This window comes from Chiloscyllium punctatum, chromosome 44, assembly GCF_047496795.1.
Source record: "Chiloscyllium punctatum isolate Juve2018m chromosome 44, sChiPun1.3, whole genome shotgun sequence".
In the NCBI taxonomy this organism is placed as follows: domain Eukaryota; kingdom Metazoa; phylum Chordata; class Chondrichthyes; order Orectolobiformes; family Hemiscylliidae; genus Chiloscyllium; species Chiloscyllium punctatum.
Window position 1 is genome coordinate 17,101,854 of NC_092782.1, and position 15,148 is coordinate 17,117,001.

At 41.3% G+C, this 15,148-nt stretch overlaps 1 protein-coding gene across 1 annotated transcript in view; it reads left to right on the top strand.

Annotated features, from left to right (window-relative positions):
• Positions 1–15,148, top strand: part of plxnc1 (plexin C1) — a 129,740-nt gene that overhangs the window by 45,505 nt on the left and 69,087 nt on the right. The window contains exons 6-11 of the mRNA XM_072562355.1: positions 1,728–1,893; positions 2,882–2,990; positions 6,972–7,062; positions 7,150–7,233; positions 14,382–14,462; positions 14,928–15,015. Of these exons, the coding sequence (XP_072418456.1) occupies positions 1,728–1,893; positions 2,882–2,990; positions 6,972–7,062; positions 7,150–7,233; positions 14,382–14,462; positions 14,928–15,015 (619 nt within the window). The remainder of the gene's footprint in view (positions 1–1,727; positions 1,894–2,881; positions 2,991–6,971; positions 7,063–7,149; positions 7,234–14,381; positions 14,463–14,927; positions 15,016–15,148) is intronic.

Genomic DNA, 15,148 nt, shown 5'->3' on the forward strand with positions numbered 1-15,148 from the left:
AGAAGGAACATAAACATCTGGATGGAATTCTTGTTCCTCAAATCCCTTTATCCTTGCCCTTAAATATATGCCCCTGGTCATTCATCCCTCTGCCGATAGAAATAGATCTTTCCTATCTCCTCTAACTAGGCTCGTTATTGTTGTATACACCTCAATTAAATCTTCCCTCAGCCTTCTATTTTCAAAAGGAACCAACCCCTGTGACTATCCAACTTTTCTTCATAGCTGTAATTCTTCACCGCTGGTAACTTCCTTCTAAATCTCCTCTGTGTTCTCTTCAATGTCATGACCTCTTTCCTGCAATATGACCAAAGCTGCACACAGTATACACTGGAACCCGCTGGTGTTTATACAGCTCCAGCATGACCTACTGGTTTATTAAGAGGAACATAGACAGGGTAGACAGGAAGAAATGATGAAGTGAATAATGACTGGGGCATAGATTTAAGGAAAGATTTAGGGGAAATGTGAGAAAAACAGTTTCCACCAGAGGAAGGTGGAAATTTGGAACTTTCTGTCTGTAAGGGTGGTGTGGGCAGAAACGCTCATACTATTTAAAAGGTATTTAGACATGCACTTGTGATGCCATAAGACCAAAACATGTAGGAGCAGAAGTAAGCCAATTGGCCCATCAGTCGTGGCTGACATGTTTCTCAACCCTATCCTCATGCCTTCTCCTGCCCAAGGCAGACAAAGCTATGGGCCAAGTGATGGAAAGTTGGATTAGAATAATTAAGTCGTTGTTTTTGAATGGTGCAGACTTGATGGACCAAAGGGCTTTTCCTTGTGCTGTAGACGTCTAGGACTCAATGACATACGACCCAAGATCCTCATATTCATCTGTACATCTGTGTCCTACAACTCCATGTACCTCACACTTCCCTAGATTGAATTCAATTTGTCATTTTTTTGCTCACCAGAACAGTTCGCTGATATTTTCCTGCAGTCCAAAGCTCCCTTCTTCTTTATCACATGATCAATTCCTGTATCATGTGCAAACTTCATAATCATAACCCCTACATTCAAGTCTGAACCATTATCGAAGATGAGTTAGTCCATTTGCAGCAAATTCCTTGTGTATTTTATCCAGTTTCAAATCTAGTTACCAGCACATTGCCTAGATTAAGCCAGAAAAATTGGAAATATCACTATATGCAACCATATAAGCTGCAGGACACAAGATACTGACGTAGCTCCATTTCTTGTAAATAAAGTGCATAAAAGATGAAAACTTTGATTTTCCTATGTTGCTTCTTCTGAGGAAAAGAAGCAACTGGGAGGTGACCAAAAGAGGTGTTTAAAAACCACGAGGAGGTTTGGAAAGATAAACATAGTGAAGGTTATCAGGGAAACATAAAATAGGTTGCCTTAAATTTAAGACAGTCACTAAAAAAAACCAGTTAGAATTTGGAACTTGTTACTGATTACAGCATGGAGTAAGTGAGGAAAATAACATGGTTGTATTTAATAAGAAGCTAAACAACATAATGAGGGAGAAAGGAATTGAAGGCTATGTTGATACCTTTGAATGAAGAAGAGTGGGAGGAATCTTGCATGAAGCATAAAGACCATCCTAGACCACTTGGCTAAATGGACTGTTTCTACATTGTACTTAATTCTAGGTAAAGACACTATAGAATATGAAAGAAAATGTTGTTGTTGCAATGCGTTAAGCCTGTGGATGCATTCTGTGATTGTATTTTCATGTCAAACTTTTTTTTAACCAGCTCTTTACAGTCAAAGTAACACCAAAATTCAACAATTTCATTAAACAAAATGCAACGTGTACGCTGAAGAACATTGGAAACAAGAAAGTCATTTGCACAGGCAAATTCACAACTGAATGTTCCTGCAATGTTTCCAAGAACTACGATCAGCTTGAACAGCAGTCAGGTACTCAGCCAACACAGCATTTAATTCTAGCTGGAGGACTCAGGTTTTAGGAAATCCTTGAACTGATTAAAGTGCTGACCGTTCTGCAAAGCAGAGGCTATTCAAGTATTAAAATCAATAGAGAAGGGGCCTCTCTTTAATTCATGATCAAAGCTTTCCAGTTATTGCATCAATTATGCTGTTTAGTCATGAGATTTACAGCCAATGAAATACTCAAACCCTCAGAATAATCCTCGTCCGTAGTGTAACTGATTTTGAACCAGCCCACATGGAGAGTTTAACTCATTAAAATAGTGGTGTTTGGTACCTAGGGCACTTTGCTGCCCCATCACCGTTTGAACCTCTATGACTCTCAAAGTGTGCAACTGCCCATCGCAGGCAAGCGTGCACCTGATTGAAATGAAACGGCCACAGCCCAATGATGTCTGACACCACACTGCCATTTTAACACGCTGTGTTGGGAGGCCCCAAAAGCCTTGAATCCTCCAGTACATGAAGGTGACAATTAGCATGGAGACAGGAGAGGGACAGGTATTGGCCCATAAGAGCAGAAAGCCCCTTCCTGGCAAAAAGAATGCCTTGGGGTCTTTTGTTTCTCCCCACAGGATTTCTGTCTCTTCTACTCCACTCGGCCTGGATCAGTCCGCTACAGCCTGTCCCCTCATCAACTTTGTTGGGGAGGGGTACTATTCTCCTCCCCATTGATTTCCTTCTGTTGTACTAATTTCAGAATATTCCTTATAATTTACCCGATTTCAAGTCTGATTATCACCACAGTGCCCAGTACAGCAAAAGATTCTAAATCAATCTAACGGAGGGAAACACAGAAGTATGAATGAAGTCTAGGTTTTCAACAGGCTTGGGCCTGAGACTCTGAAACCACTTGACCCCTAGAAGTTTCCATCAATCTCACAACCTGCCCATCCTGCGTTAAAACATTCTGCAAAGTGAGATGCTTTAACGTGTGCTTCTTGTCTGTTACTTGTAGACCCAATCATTGTTGAGTTCGCTGTTAAATCTGACTCCTTGAACTTGGTCAATCGGTCAACAGTCCATAACTGCTTCAAGATTGCAACATCTCAGCAGACTAACACTCCGTAAGTGTGGCACTTCACTTACATAAAGTGAAGGCTTTGATTTAGTTGAGGAGAAGCAGAAAAAAATAAAATTTGAAAAGTATTTGTACCAGTCACATGGATTATTTTGCTAAAAGCACCTATTTCATTTGTACTATTGAATTCTGGAGGAATTTAGGCTCTGCTTCAGGTTAGGATCAAGTGCAGTCTATACAACAAACTCCCTTCCAGCAAGGGGACAAGGCTTAATTGGAACTGACTCTTTCTGTTCTATCTAATCAGGTAAGGGATGTGTCCACATTGCATGGCTGCTAATGCTCAAGGCAATCTATGTCCTATTATCAACGTAGTTATCACATTGATTTAATTAAGCTACCCCGCATTCCTGAATATTGAGCATTGCCAGATAAATTTGCCAACTGTCCATGTTTGAGAACAGAAGGAGAATAATTAAACAAGTGGTTTACCAAGGGTATTTGTTTCAGTCAATAGTGGCTCAGTAGTAACACTCTCATATGTTATGATCCCAGACAAGAACGCCACATTTTTGATAGACTCTGGTTAGGGGCCGATAACATTTAGCTTAAAGTGGATGAAGTGTGAGATTCTAAGTATTTAACTAGAGAGTAAAGTCACAGGGTTTCATGGTTTTGATCAAACTAACAAGAGAGTAAAGTCACATGGTTTCATGGTTTTGATCAAACGAGCTAAAGTTTATTACACAAAGTCAGAATATAAAAATAATTCACATTATGTATACAACTCATACTCGAACATTCCGGATTAACGTGAGCTAAACATGAGTTAACACTGAAACTGTGGTCAAGATTGGACTTTAATTGGTGAGTGTGTCAAAACAGACCCTACATAGATGTTACTGACCTGTGGGTCACTAAATCCAATTTAAATTCAATCTCTTTAACGAGTGCTCCAAATTCTTCAGTTTCAAACCTCTGACTTTGGAATGCCCTTGAAATCTTTCTGACTCCAATGTCTCAATGACTGCTCATTTAATCTCTTCCCCAGAGACAGATTCCCCACGGCTTGTCATTGCTACCATATACACAATCGCTGACACAATTTCAGCTTTTATCAAAAAGCTAGCTACAATGAACTACCACCCTTATTCCTCTAAGCTTCAATCAATCTCAGCTACATCAAGAAAATGCTCCTTTTAAGGGCTTATTTCTGGCATTCTTGGCTGCACTGAACTATCAAAGGCTCCAGAGACTTCTCTTGTCCTAACTCCAAGAGTCTGCTAATAGCTTCAGGCTACTTGAAGCCATTTTTTTGTTTTAATACTCTTCCAGTTTCAAACTGCAGCTAACATCTCCCAGCGAATTCTCACCCAGATAAATTTAGACCAGAGAACTTTCCTAAGCGCCACTCATCTCCATGATAACATAGCCTGCTCTGGGCTATTCATAATCTCACCTTTAGGCCTTACTGAATTCTTTTCAGCCAATTTAGTTCAAACTCCCTTGTTATTGCAGATCCAGTGAAGTAGGTTACCTACTGTTTTTAGAGTTCTGTCTCTTGTGATTCTACAAAACAAATATGATTAGCATTCTGGATGACCATTCATTTTAGGTGTCTGACAACCATTAAAGTCCAGCTTGTTAATTATCTTTGTTTCTTAACCCCTTAAAGCAACATTACTTGAACATAAAAGTGTTTTGGTTGCAGTTATCCAATTTTGTACCTATAAACTTTAATTTCATAAATCAGAAGTTATATTACTAAAACACATGAATTGTAGACCAAATATTCGCAAAGTGCATCTGAGTCAGGCAGCTAACTCTAGCTCAGAAGCAAAATACAATTTTAATGTTTCCGTTCAGCAGGCCTTTTCAGCATCCAGGTCATTGATCTGAATGTTAACTCTCTGTTTCTTCACAGAGGCTGCTTAACTCACTGGGTTTTCCAAGCCCTCTTTTTTGTTCCCAGTCCCACTCCTATAACTTGAGCAAAGGCTGTCATTTCAGTACAATACTGAGGAAGTGCTGCCCTGATGGAGGCACTCAGTGGATGTGAGAAATGCCATGGGAAGATGTACCATCTAGCGAGCTATGCATGTACAATATCCATCCCATTATGAATATATACAAAGGGATGTACATTTTTGGAATTTTGTAACCTAGAGAGCTATGGATGTTCAGTCATTGAGAAGATTCAAGTCTAAGTTTGATATCTTTTTGGCATACAAGAAAGATCAAGGTTTATGGGGATTGTAAAGCAAGTAGAGTTGAGGGAAAAGACTGGCCTTAATTGAGCTGTTTCAAGCGGCTAAATGACCTGCTTCTGCTTTGATTTCTTACAATCTTGCATTCTGATATTATTAAGTAATCATCTAACCATGGCAGGCCCCTCTTGGTACCACTTCAATATCTTATGCTTTGACATCGTGGCTATTAAGTTGATGTTGACATTTTCACTGGAATTATATTGGAGCTCTGCTAGAGCTCTGCAAGTATCACCTCTGAAGGGGTTAGCTCTGCTCAGTTCCTTTGAATGAGGGAGACACTCTGTAAATGATGCTCTACTACATCTCCTGCCTTGGTAATTGCAAAAACCTATGATCCACATTGGATGTGGACTTGGCCAGGTGTAATAATTTAGAGCAGAACCAGGGTTTGAGAGGAATATCATCTTCTTTTAAAAAAAGTTTCATTGGAAGCAGTTGAGGACAGTTATGTGAGAGTTGTCATGCAGAGATTGTGGAGGGAAAACAGTGATTTGATTCCGGCATGGGTGGTCAGCGGCTTGCGAGGCCGGTTAGACCACATGTGGAAGCCCCTGCGCTGATCTACTGCAGTGTAATGTTTATTTGTAATTTGTTTATCTGACTGTAATGTTTATTCTTTTACCTATTCTTATTTCTAACTTATACTATGAATCTCTGTAAGGTAATGCAACTTCTTTTCTTTCTTATTCCATTTTTTTGAATCTAAGATTTGTACCCAGTTGTACCTAAAATAGTGAGATTGTAAACTTTTCACTGTATTCTTGTACTTCTGTACTTGAGTACACATGACAATAAAACCTAATTCTACTTCTAATCTCTTCGTGTCGAGATGTGGGGCTGACTTCTGACACATCAACTCATTTTTAACCCTTCTGCTAATAGGGTCACAGAGACATAGAGATGTACAGCACAGAAACAGACCCTTTGGTCCAACTCATCCATGATGACCAGATATCCTAATCTAATCTAATCCCATTTGCCAGCACTTGGCCCATATCCCTCTAAACCCTTCCTATTCATAAACCCATCCAGATGCCTTTTAAATGCTGTAATTGTACCAGCCTCCACCAGTTTCTCTGGCAGCTCATTCCATACACGCACCACCCTCTGCATGAAAAAGTTGTCCCATAGGTCCCTTTTCTATCTTTCCCCCTCACCCTAAACCAATGCCCTCTAGTTCTGGGCTCCCACACCCCAGGGAAAAGAACTTGTTTATTTATCCTATCCATGCCCGTCATGATTTTATAAATCTCTATAAGGTCACCCCTCAGCCTCCGACGCTCCAAGGTAAACAGCCCTAGTCTACTCAACATCTCCCTATAGCCCAAATCCTCCAACCCTGGCAACATCCTTGTAAATCTTGTATGAACCCTTTCAAGTTTCACAACATCCTTCTGATGGGAAGGAGACCAGAATTCATGAAATATTCCAAAAGTGGCCTAACAAATGTCCTGTACAGCTGCAACATGACCTCCCAACTCCTATACTCAATGCTCTGACCAATAAAGGAAAGCATACCAAACGCCTTCTTCACTATCCTATCTACCTGACACTCTACTTTCAAGGAACTATGAACCTGCAGTCCAAAGTCTCTCTGTCCAGCAACACTCCCCAGGATCTTACCATTAAAAGCAAGTGCTAGCACAGATTGGTTGAGCCTGTTGGATTCATTTGTATGGTTCTTTCTATGTATTCCTGCATCTCACTGTGATTTTGAGGTGTTAACATCAGTTTATTTTCTTCCTTTCCTGAACCAGATGTATTGATTGTATTAAATCTGGATGTCACTGGTGTGCAGTAGAACATCGATGTACTTACTCTTCAAATTGCCATGGAAATACTCAACAGGTAAGCAGTCATTACTGACTGATACCATTGTTTTCAATGAAGAAAACCCACCCATGATTAATACCATGAATTATGTTTTGATTTCAGTTCTGCCGTCAAATTTATGAAGTAAAATTAAATCCGACTTCAGAAAATCTTGACATTGTTCTGATTCATGCAGAAGTGCAAAACGTAAGTCTTAAAGTAGCTCTGATATCTATACTTGGACGGTTATGAAGAAAAACAGTGTCCTCACCAATATTCGCCCCCTCAACTAACATCACTAATACAGATTATCTAGCATTTATCACATTGCTGTTGTATGGGGTTTACTGTGCATTATAACTTCCATCTGCCTCCGTGGTGACTAGGCTTCAAAACGTTCTTCATTCTCTCAAGTGGTTTCGGATGTTTTTGGGTTATAGAAGGTGCTATGAAAATTCAGGTTCTTTTTTCCTGAGGGACAGACCAAAGGCATCCAGTAATAAAATGAATATGAGAAAAATCAAACTGTTTGCCATAGTCTCCTTGATTTGCATGAGCAGTAGATTGGAGGGAAGCTAACGTAACCCCATGATATAAACAGGGAGGTAGAGGGAAAATAGAGAATTATAGACCAGTGAGACTGATGTCGGTAGTGGAAAAATGCTAGAGACTATTTTCAAAGATTTTATCGTTAGAACATTTAGAAAACAGCACAGACTTACAAAAGGGAACATATACTTGACAAAGTTACAGAATTCTTCGAGGATGTAATTACAAGAGTTTATCAGGGGGAGCCCATTGAATATTTGGACTTTCAGAAGACACCTACGAAAGAGATTGATGTTTGAAACTGAAACTCATTAGACTGGGGGGGGGAGCACTGAAATGCAGTAGATCGAAAATTAGTTTGCAGGCTGGAAATAAAGAGTCAGATGGGTCTTTTCTTGAACGGTAAGCAGTGACAGGGATCAGTACTAGGATCCTAGGTATTCACACTATATGTTAATGATGTAGATGAGGGAACTAAATATAAAAATCTCAAAATTTTCAGATGACACCATGCTGGGTGGAAAGATGAGCTTTGAGGAGGATGCAGAGATGTTGCAGTGTGATTTGGATAGTCTGAGGGAATGGGTAAATATATGTCAGATGAACTATAATGTGGATAAATGTGAAGTTATCCACAGTGGGAGCCAAAATAGGAAGGTGGATTATTTTTGAATATCTGTAAATTGAGAGATGGGAATGTTCAACAAGATTTGAGTTTCCTCATGTACCAGTTGCTGAAAGTAAATGCAGTGAAGAAGGTAAACTATCTATTGGCCTTCATTGTGAGGTGCTTTAAATTCAGGAACCAGCATGTCTTGCTGCAATTGTACAGTGCATTGATGAGACCTCACCTGAAGTATTGTGTACCCATTTTGGTCTCTTTATCTGAGGAAGGATGTTCAAGCTGCAGAGGGAGTGCAGTGAAGGTATACCCGATTGATTCCTGAAATGGCAGGATTGATGTATGAGGAGAGATTGAGTTGGTTAGGACATATTCACTGAAGCTTAGAAGAATTAGAGGGGATCTCACAGAAACCTATCGAATTCTAACAGGGCTCGACAAGTTAGATACAGGAGGGATGTTCCTGATTGTGGTGGAGTACAGAACTAGGAGTCATAGAACGTGGAACAGTACAGGCCCTTCAACTCTCGATGTTGCGCCAACTTTTAATCCTACTCTAAGATCAAACTAATCTACATATCCTTCATTTTACTATCATCCAAGTGCCTATCCAGGAGTTGCCTAAATGTCCCCTGTGTATCTGACACTAGTACCACTGCTGGCAGTGCATTCCATGCACCTAACACTCTCTGTGTAAAGAACCTACCTCTGACATCTTCCCAATACCTTCCTCCAATCATCTTAAAGTTATTCCTCCTTGTGACTGTCATTTCTTCCCTGGGAAAAAGTCTCTGGCTATCCACTCTATCTATGTCTGTCAACATCTTGTACACCACAATCAAGTCACTTCTCATCCTTCTTCGCTCCAATGAGAAATGCCCTATCTCCCTCAACCTTTCTTCATAAGACATGCCCTCCAATCCAGGCAGCATCCTGGTAAATCTCCTCTGCACCCTCTGAAGCTTCCACATCCTTCCTATAATGACGTGACCATAACTGAACACAATATTCCAAGTGTGGTCTAACCAGGACTTTATACAGATGCAGCATAACCTCTTAAACTCAATCCCCTGCTGATGAAAGCCAACACACCATCTGCCATCTTAACAGCCCTATCAACTTGGGTGGCAACTTTGAGAGATCTATGGACATGGACCCAAGATCCCCCTGTTCCTCCACATTGCCAAGGAACCTGTCTTTGACCCTGTAATCTGCATTCAAATTCGACCTTCCAAAATAAATCACTTCATACTTTTCCAGGTTGAACCCCATCTGCCACTTCTCAGCCCAGCTCTGCATACTGTCAATGTCTCGTTGCAACCTACAACAGCCCTCCACACTATCCACAACTCCACCAACCTTTGTGTCATTGGAAAAAACTTACTAACCCACCCTTCCACTTCCTCATCTAAGTCATTTATAAAAATCATAGAGAGCACAGGTCCCAGAACAGATCCCTGCATAACACCACAGGTCATCAAGCTCCAGGCTGAATACTTTCCATCTACTACCACCCTCTGGCTTCTATGGGCCAGCCAATTCTGTATCCAGACAGCCAAATTACCCTGTATCCCATGCCTGCTTACTTTCTGAATGAACCAACCATGTGAAACGTTACCTAAAATCCATGTACACCACATCCACTGCTCAACCTTCATCAATATGTTTTTTCACATCCTCAAAGAATTCAGTAAGGCTTGTGAGGCATGATCTGCCCCTCACAAAGCCATGCTGACTTTCTCTAATCAAGCTATGCTTTTCCAAATAATCATAAATCCTGTCTCTCAGAATCGTCTTCAATAATTTGCCCACTGCCGTAAGACTGACTGGTCTGTAATTCCCAGAGTTGTTCCTGTTCATTTTCTTGAACAAGGGAATAACATTTGCCACCCTCCAATCATCTGGTACTGTTCCAGTGGACAGTGAGGATGCATAGTAAACCTTTTATGTTTGAGTTGAGGAGAAATTTCTTTACCCAGAGAGCAGGGAGCTTGTGGAATTCACTACAACAGAAAGTGGTTGAGGCCAAAACATTATGTGTTTTCAAGATAGCATCTGTGGCTAATGAGATCAGGGACATGGGGACAGGGCAGGATTAGTGTATTGAGTTGGATGATCAGCCATGGTCAAAATGAATGGTGGAGCAGGTTTGAAGGGCTGAATGGCCTACTCCTGCTCCTATCTTCTATGTTTCCATGTTTAATTCATGGCTTAAAACACCAAAGTCAGCGTGGGTTGCCTGTTCATTAAAAATTAACACTTTTAGCTAGGATTGGGTATCTAGTTTCCTCTGACAGTTCTTTTTTGAAGGGGAAATGTACTTTGATGAACTAGGATCCTGACTGCAAAGTTGTTGAGACATAATGTCACAAGAATAATTCCTATAAATCAATTAAAGAAAGGCCATCTATTGTGGATGGAGAGTCTTTGAACAATTTTTACTATTTGCAAAGTTACACCGAGAAGGACATTGGGCACAACCAGTTGGGAAAATCACCATCTCCAAGCTCCCCTTCAACTGACCTCTCATCCTCACCTGGATCACTGTACCTGAGGCTGGTTGGTCAAAGTCTTGGGATCGCTGACCCACTGTGGCAGCTGTTCACCACACAGGCTGCAGCAATATAGGATTACAAGTTCAAGATTGTCAGCGAGAGAGCTTGAAGTGAGATGAGGAGAAGCCTCTTTCCTCAGAGAGTTGTTAAGATTTGGAACATGTTGCCTGGGAGAGTGATGGAGGCAGATTCCATAGTCGATTTCACACAAGAGAGCTGGATATATATTTGAAAGGGATCAGGTTAGAGGGCTATGGAAATTGGGGTGGAGAGTGGGACTAGCTGGATAGTTCCTTTGGGAGCCAGTACAGATACATTTGTTTGAATGGCCTCCTTTTGTATTGTAAAATTTGATGATTCTGCAAGAGTGTCCCCGACCAACCAGGGATGAACAAGGAGTATCTCAGATGTGATGCATCCTATAAATAGATAAAAGGAATTGTCCAGTGGGTGTACATTTGCAACCCTGAAACACTCCTGATGTGATCACCCTCCTCTGTGGTATTCAAGAGTTGTAAAAATGATCAGTTCTCGTCTGACTGACAGGACTGGAGCAGAACAAGTGTACGACTCCTTCCAGATAGATTCATTTCCTGTTTGAGCAAGCTGGTTCCTCTTGCTGCTGTGCAGAAGGAGGAATTCTGCTTCGTGGGCTTCTTATCACATGGTCAGTGGGATGGCAGCAGTTTTTACATTTTTGCTGAAAAGGAAGATTGCTGAATTTTTTTGAGAAATCCTTCATCGCTGGTTCTGTGAAAGAGTTCAGAGGGACTTTCCAAGGAGCATGATGGTCTTGATCTAGACTCCTACTCACAGACTCCTATAGCAGTGATGGAGGCCATTCAGTCCATCAAATAAATACCAGTTGACCATAGAATAATCCAGAGAGTCCAGCTCCCCCGTCTAATGCTGTCCCTTATATCACTGTAGAAAATTATTCCCTGTTAAACTTAATAAATGTTTTGGCTGATACTGAAAAGTGCTTGGCTGAAATTATTGGCTTCTGAAGTCACAAGCGGTGCAGTGAAGTCTGACCTGCTTTCTGTGAGTGAGTTTTCAATCAACTGGATGGTCTGTCAAGTCATATTCTGTCACGCAAAAACACTTACACTGGGACGCCAGAATTTCTGTAACCATGTGTGACGCTCATCTGCAGGTTCATGGGTAACAAATGAGTCAAAACCCTTGAACTTCCTTTCCAACAGAACCAACAACAAAATCAGTAATTACTGGTAAAGCTCAGCAGGTCTAGCAGCATCTGTGGAGAAAAAGCAGAGTTAGTTTCGGGTCCAATGACCCTTCCTCAGAACAGTGCTGTGAGTGACCCTATAAGAATCCTAGCTGCCACAGCAAAAGTAGGTGATTTGGTCCATCTTGTCTGCTTCACCATCAATAACATTTTGGCTGATCTGATAATCCTCAATTCCACTATCCTGCCTTTCCCCCATAACCCTTGATTCTCTTAGTGATGAAACATCTCTGTCTCAGCCTTGAATAAACTTAATGAGCCAACTTTGAGAGCTGTCTGAGGTAAAGATTTACACCCCTTTTAGAGAAGGAATCCCTCCTCATCTCTGTCTTAAATCGGTGACCCCTTATTCTCAGATGATGCCCTCTGGTCCTAGATTCTCCTACAAGGGGGATCAACTTTTCTGCATCCACCTGTCAAATCTCCAAAGAATCTTGGATTTTATACCCCAACCTTCCCCAGCACATCCAGCATGTTTATAGTGGGGGTAGCTTAGTTCATAAGATAAAATCCAATTTATAGCTGCCTTTACAATCACCTCTGACCTGTCTGAGGTTACTCAGGGTGGGAAAAGTGCCAGACAGCCTGCCTATCTTGGACCTATGAGGCTTTTAAGTGACCAACGAATTCCTCTGCTGCCAATTTACATGGGACAAGGGAAGGTGGAGAGAGGGCAGGCTGTTGCCTCCTTTCAAGGTTCACTACACCCACCCTCCTATGTTCAACTCCAATTTAAGCAATCCCCAGCCACCATGCCCTCCGCACTCTCAAACCTGGCCACGTAGCAGCCTTCCTCCTCACTGGTTGCACCAGGAGAGTTGTCTAACGTCCCAGACATCATGGTATTTCTCCACTTGGTCTGGTGCTGCTGAAATTTGAAACATTGATTCTCCTGCTCCTCGGATGCTGTCTGACCTGCTGTACTTTTCCAGCGCCACACTTTTTGACTCTGATCTTCAGCATCTGCAACTCTCACTTCCTCCTCCTGTTGCTGGGATTCCCGAAGTGCAGGTTGGTTTAATGGCAATCCTGTGGGCTTGGTCTCCCACAACTGATGGAGGAAGAGGGCTCACTCTAAATCAGTGAAGGCTGCTCTCAGCATATTATCACTGCTGGGTAGCTGGATGTAGGGTCAGTGCACACCACTTCCACCAAGCAAAGCAACTGGGAATCCCCTGATATTAAAGATTGGTCAGTTCTTGATTACAATCGGCAATTTAAATGCATAATTAGTACGAACAGTGTAGATTAAAAATCTGCACTGATAATTTCTGTTTTTCCACATTCTGTACTGTCTGAACATTTTTTTTTGTCCACTCACTGAATCTATTGACATCCCTTTTGTTGATTCCTCCTCACAACTTGCTTTCCTGGACATCTTTGTATCACCAGTAAATATTGCTACAATCCATGACTCCCCTTCATTCAAGCCATTCACATAGAATGGTACAGGTGGAGACCTTAGCACTAATCCATCCCTGTGACATTCCGCTGGTTACAGTTTGACAATGCGAAAATGAGACATCCATCCTGACCGCTTTTGGGCAGAATTTAATATGGACTCCAGGGTTCTTGCACACTGGCTGGAGAACTGGCACGTGCCCTGTGTCTCCTCTGCCTCCGCATGTGCTGGAAGCTGCCGGTAGTGAACCCATCACAAGTTTAGGATCAATCAGTGGTCCAGGCCTTAGGTGAATGAGGAGGGAAGGGATCTCTGGCTAGGAGTGGACAGTCAGACTGTCCATGAGAAAGGGTAGGTTTTAAGTAAACTCCACTCTCTTCCAAAAGTGTTGACCTTCCGTAAATGACCTTTGAATGAAGGACCCCTGCCCCTGACAGCCCATGAGCCAACCTGACAGGGCTTAGAATTTTAGGCTTCATGCATGACAAGTCTCCTGTCCACCGCTGGTTGAATTTCATCAGTAGTGAGGTTGCGATACTCAATTAATGCCCAGGCAGGAAGGTGCCAATGTTGCATCCTGTCTCAGACTTAGTTGAAATAGAGGTAAGAAAGGTGGTAAATTTCACATCCTGCATCTGATTAAATGCTTATTGCTTCCAAATTCCATTAAATTCCACCCTGTGTTTCCTATCAGCTGGTTATTGATGCTAATCTATGACTTCAGCATTATGAGCTTTTGACAAGTAACCTGTTACATGGCAACTTGTCAAATGCCTTTCCCAACTTTGGTTGTTACGTCCTCGAAGAATTTGAATACATTTATCAAACAGGATTTCCTGTGCATAAAATGATGTTGAGTCTTCCTGGTTGGTTTATCATTTTCCAAATCTTCTGCTGCAGCTTTGTTAATAATGAAATGAAGAGTTGGATCTTATTTTATAAATCTTTGAGGAAGCTTCATGATACACTGTTTTGCAGGACCTGAGTTGTTCGTTTGATGGGAAGTTACAAAAGGCCAAGTGGATCAACGGATCTGTCATCCAGTGTATCAGGCCTCAGGTGAGTGTAATGGTTAAATAGTTCATTGTGTTTTCTCAGTCTGTAATTCCTTGGTCTTTCACCGTTAGACTGTGTTCAGTAAAGTATAAACCTGATTCATGATTCAACTTTTAACTTCCATCAATTAATTTGCAGTTTTAAGAGTGAAAGGTTTCACTTGCCAGTGTTGGTGTTAGTGTGGGTAACCATTTGGAGTCTGTTCGGGACTGTATTATTGTCTTCACCAAGTCAGTAGTCCTCCTAACACCTTCCTCAGTGCAAGTAAAAAAATAGTGGGATACAGGCTTGCACAGACACAAGGCCAATGTCATGGTGCCCTGTTTTAGGTACTGCCTTCTCCTCTCATGGGTAACCTTCAAACACAGTCCTTTGTCAGTGTTTGATTTTTAAAAATGTTAATTTAACGAAAATGCATGTGATGATCTGTGATCATTAGCTAAATTGGACATTGTTTATATTTTGCAGTTTGTGAATGAAAGACGGCTCATTCCTGTGAATGTTGTGTCCAGTAGAAATTCCAGTTACATTATTGATAATCCGAACAATATCACAGGTAATTGATTCTTTATAATTTTACAAGAGAAATGAGATTCAGCCTCAGTCTCTTAACAGACATTCAATCCGAAACATAGTGGAGAGGCTAAACCTTGCCTATAAATTCCAGATATCCATTATGATTGGCTCCT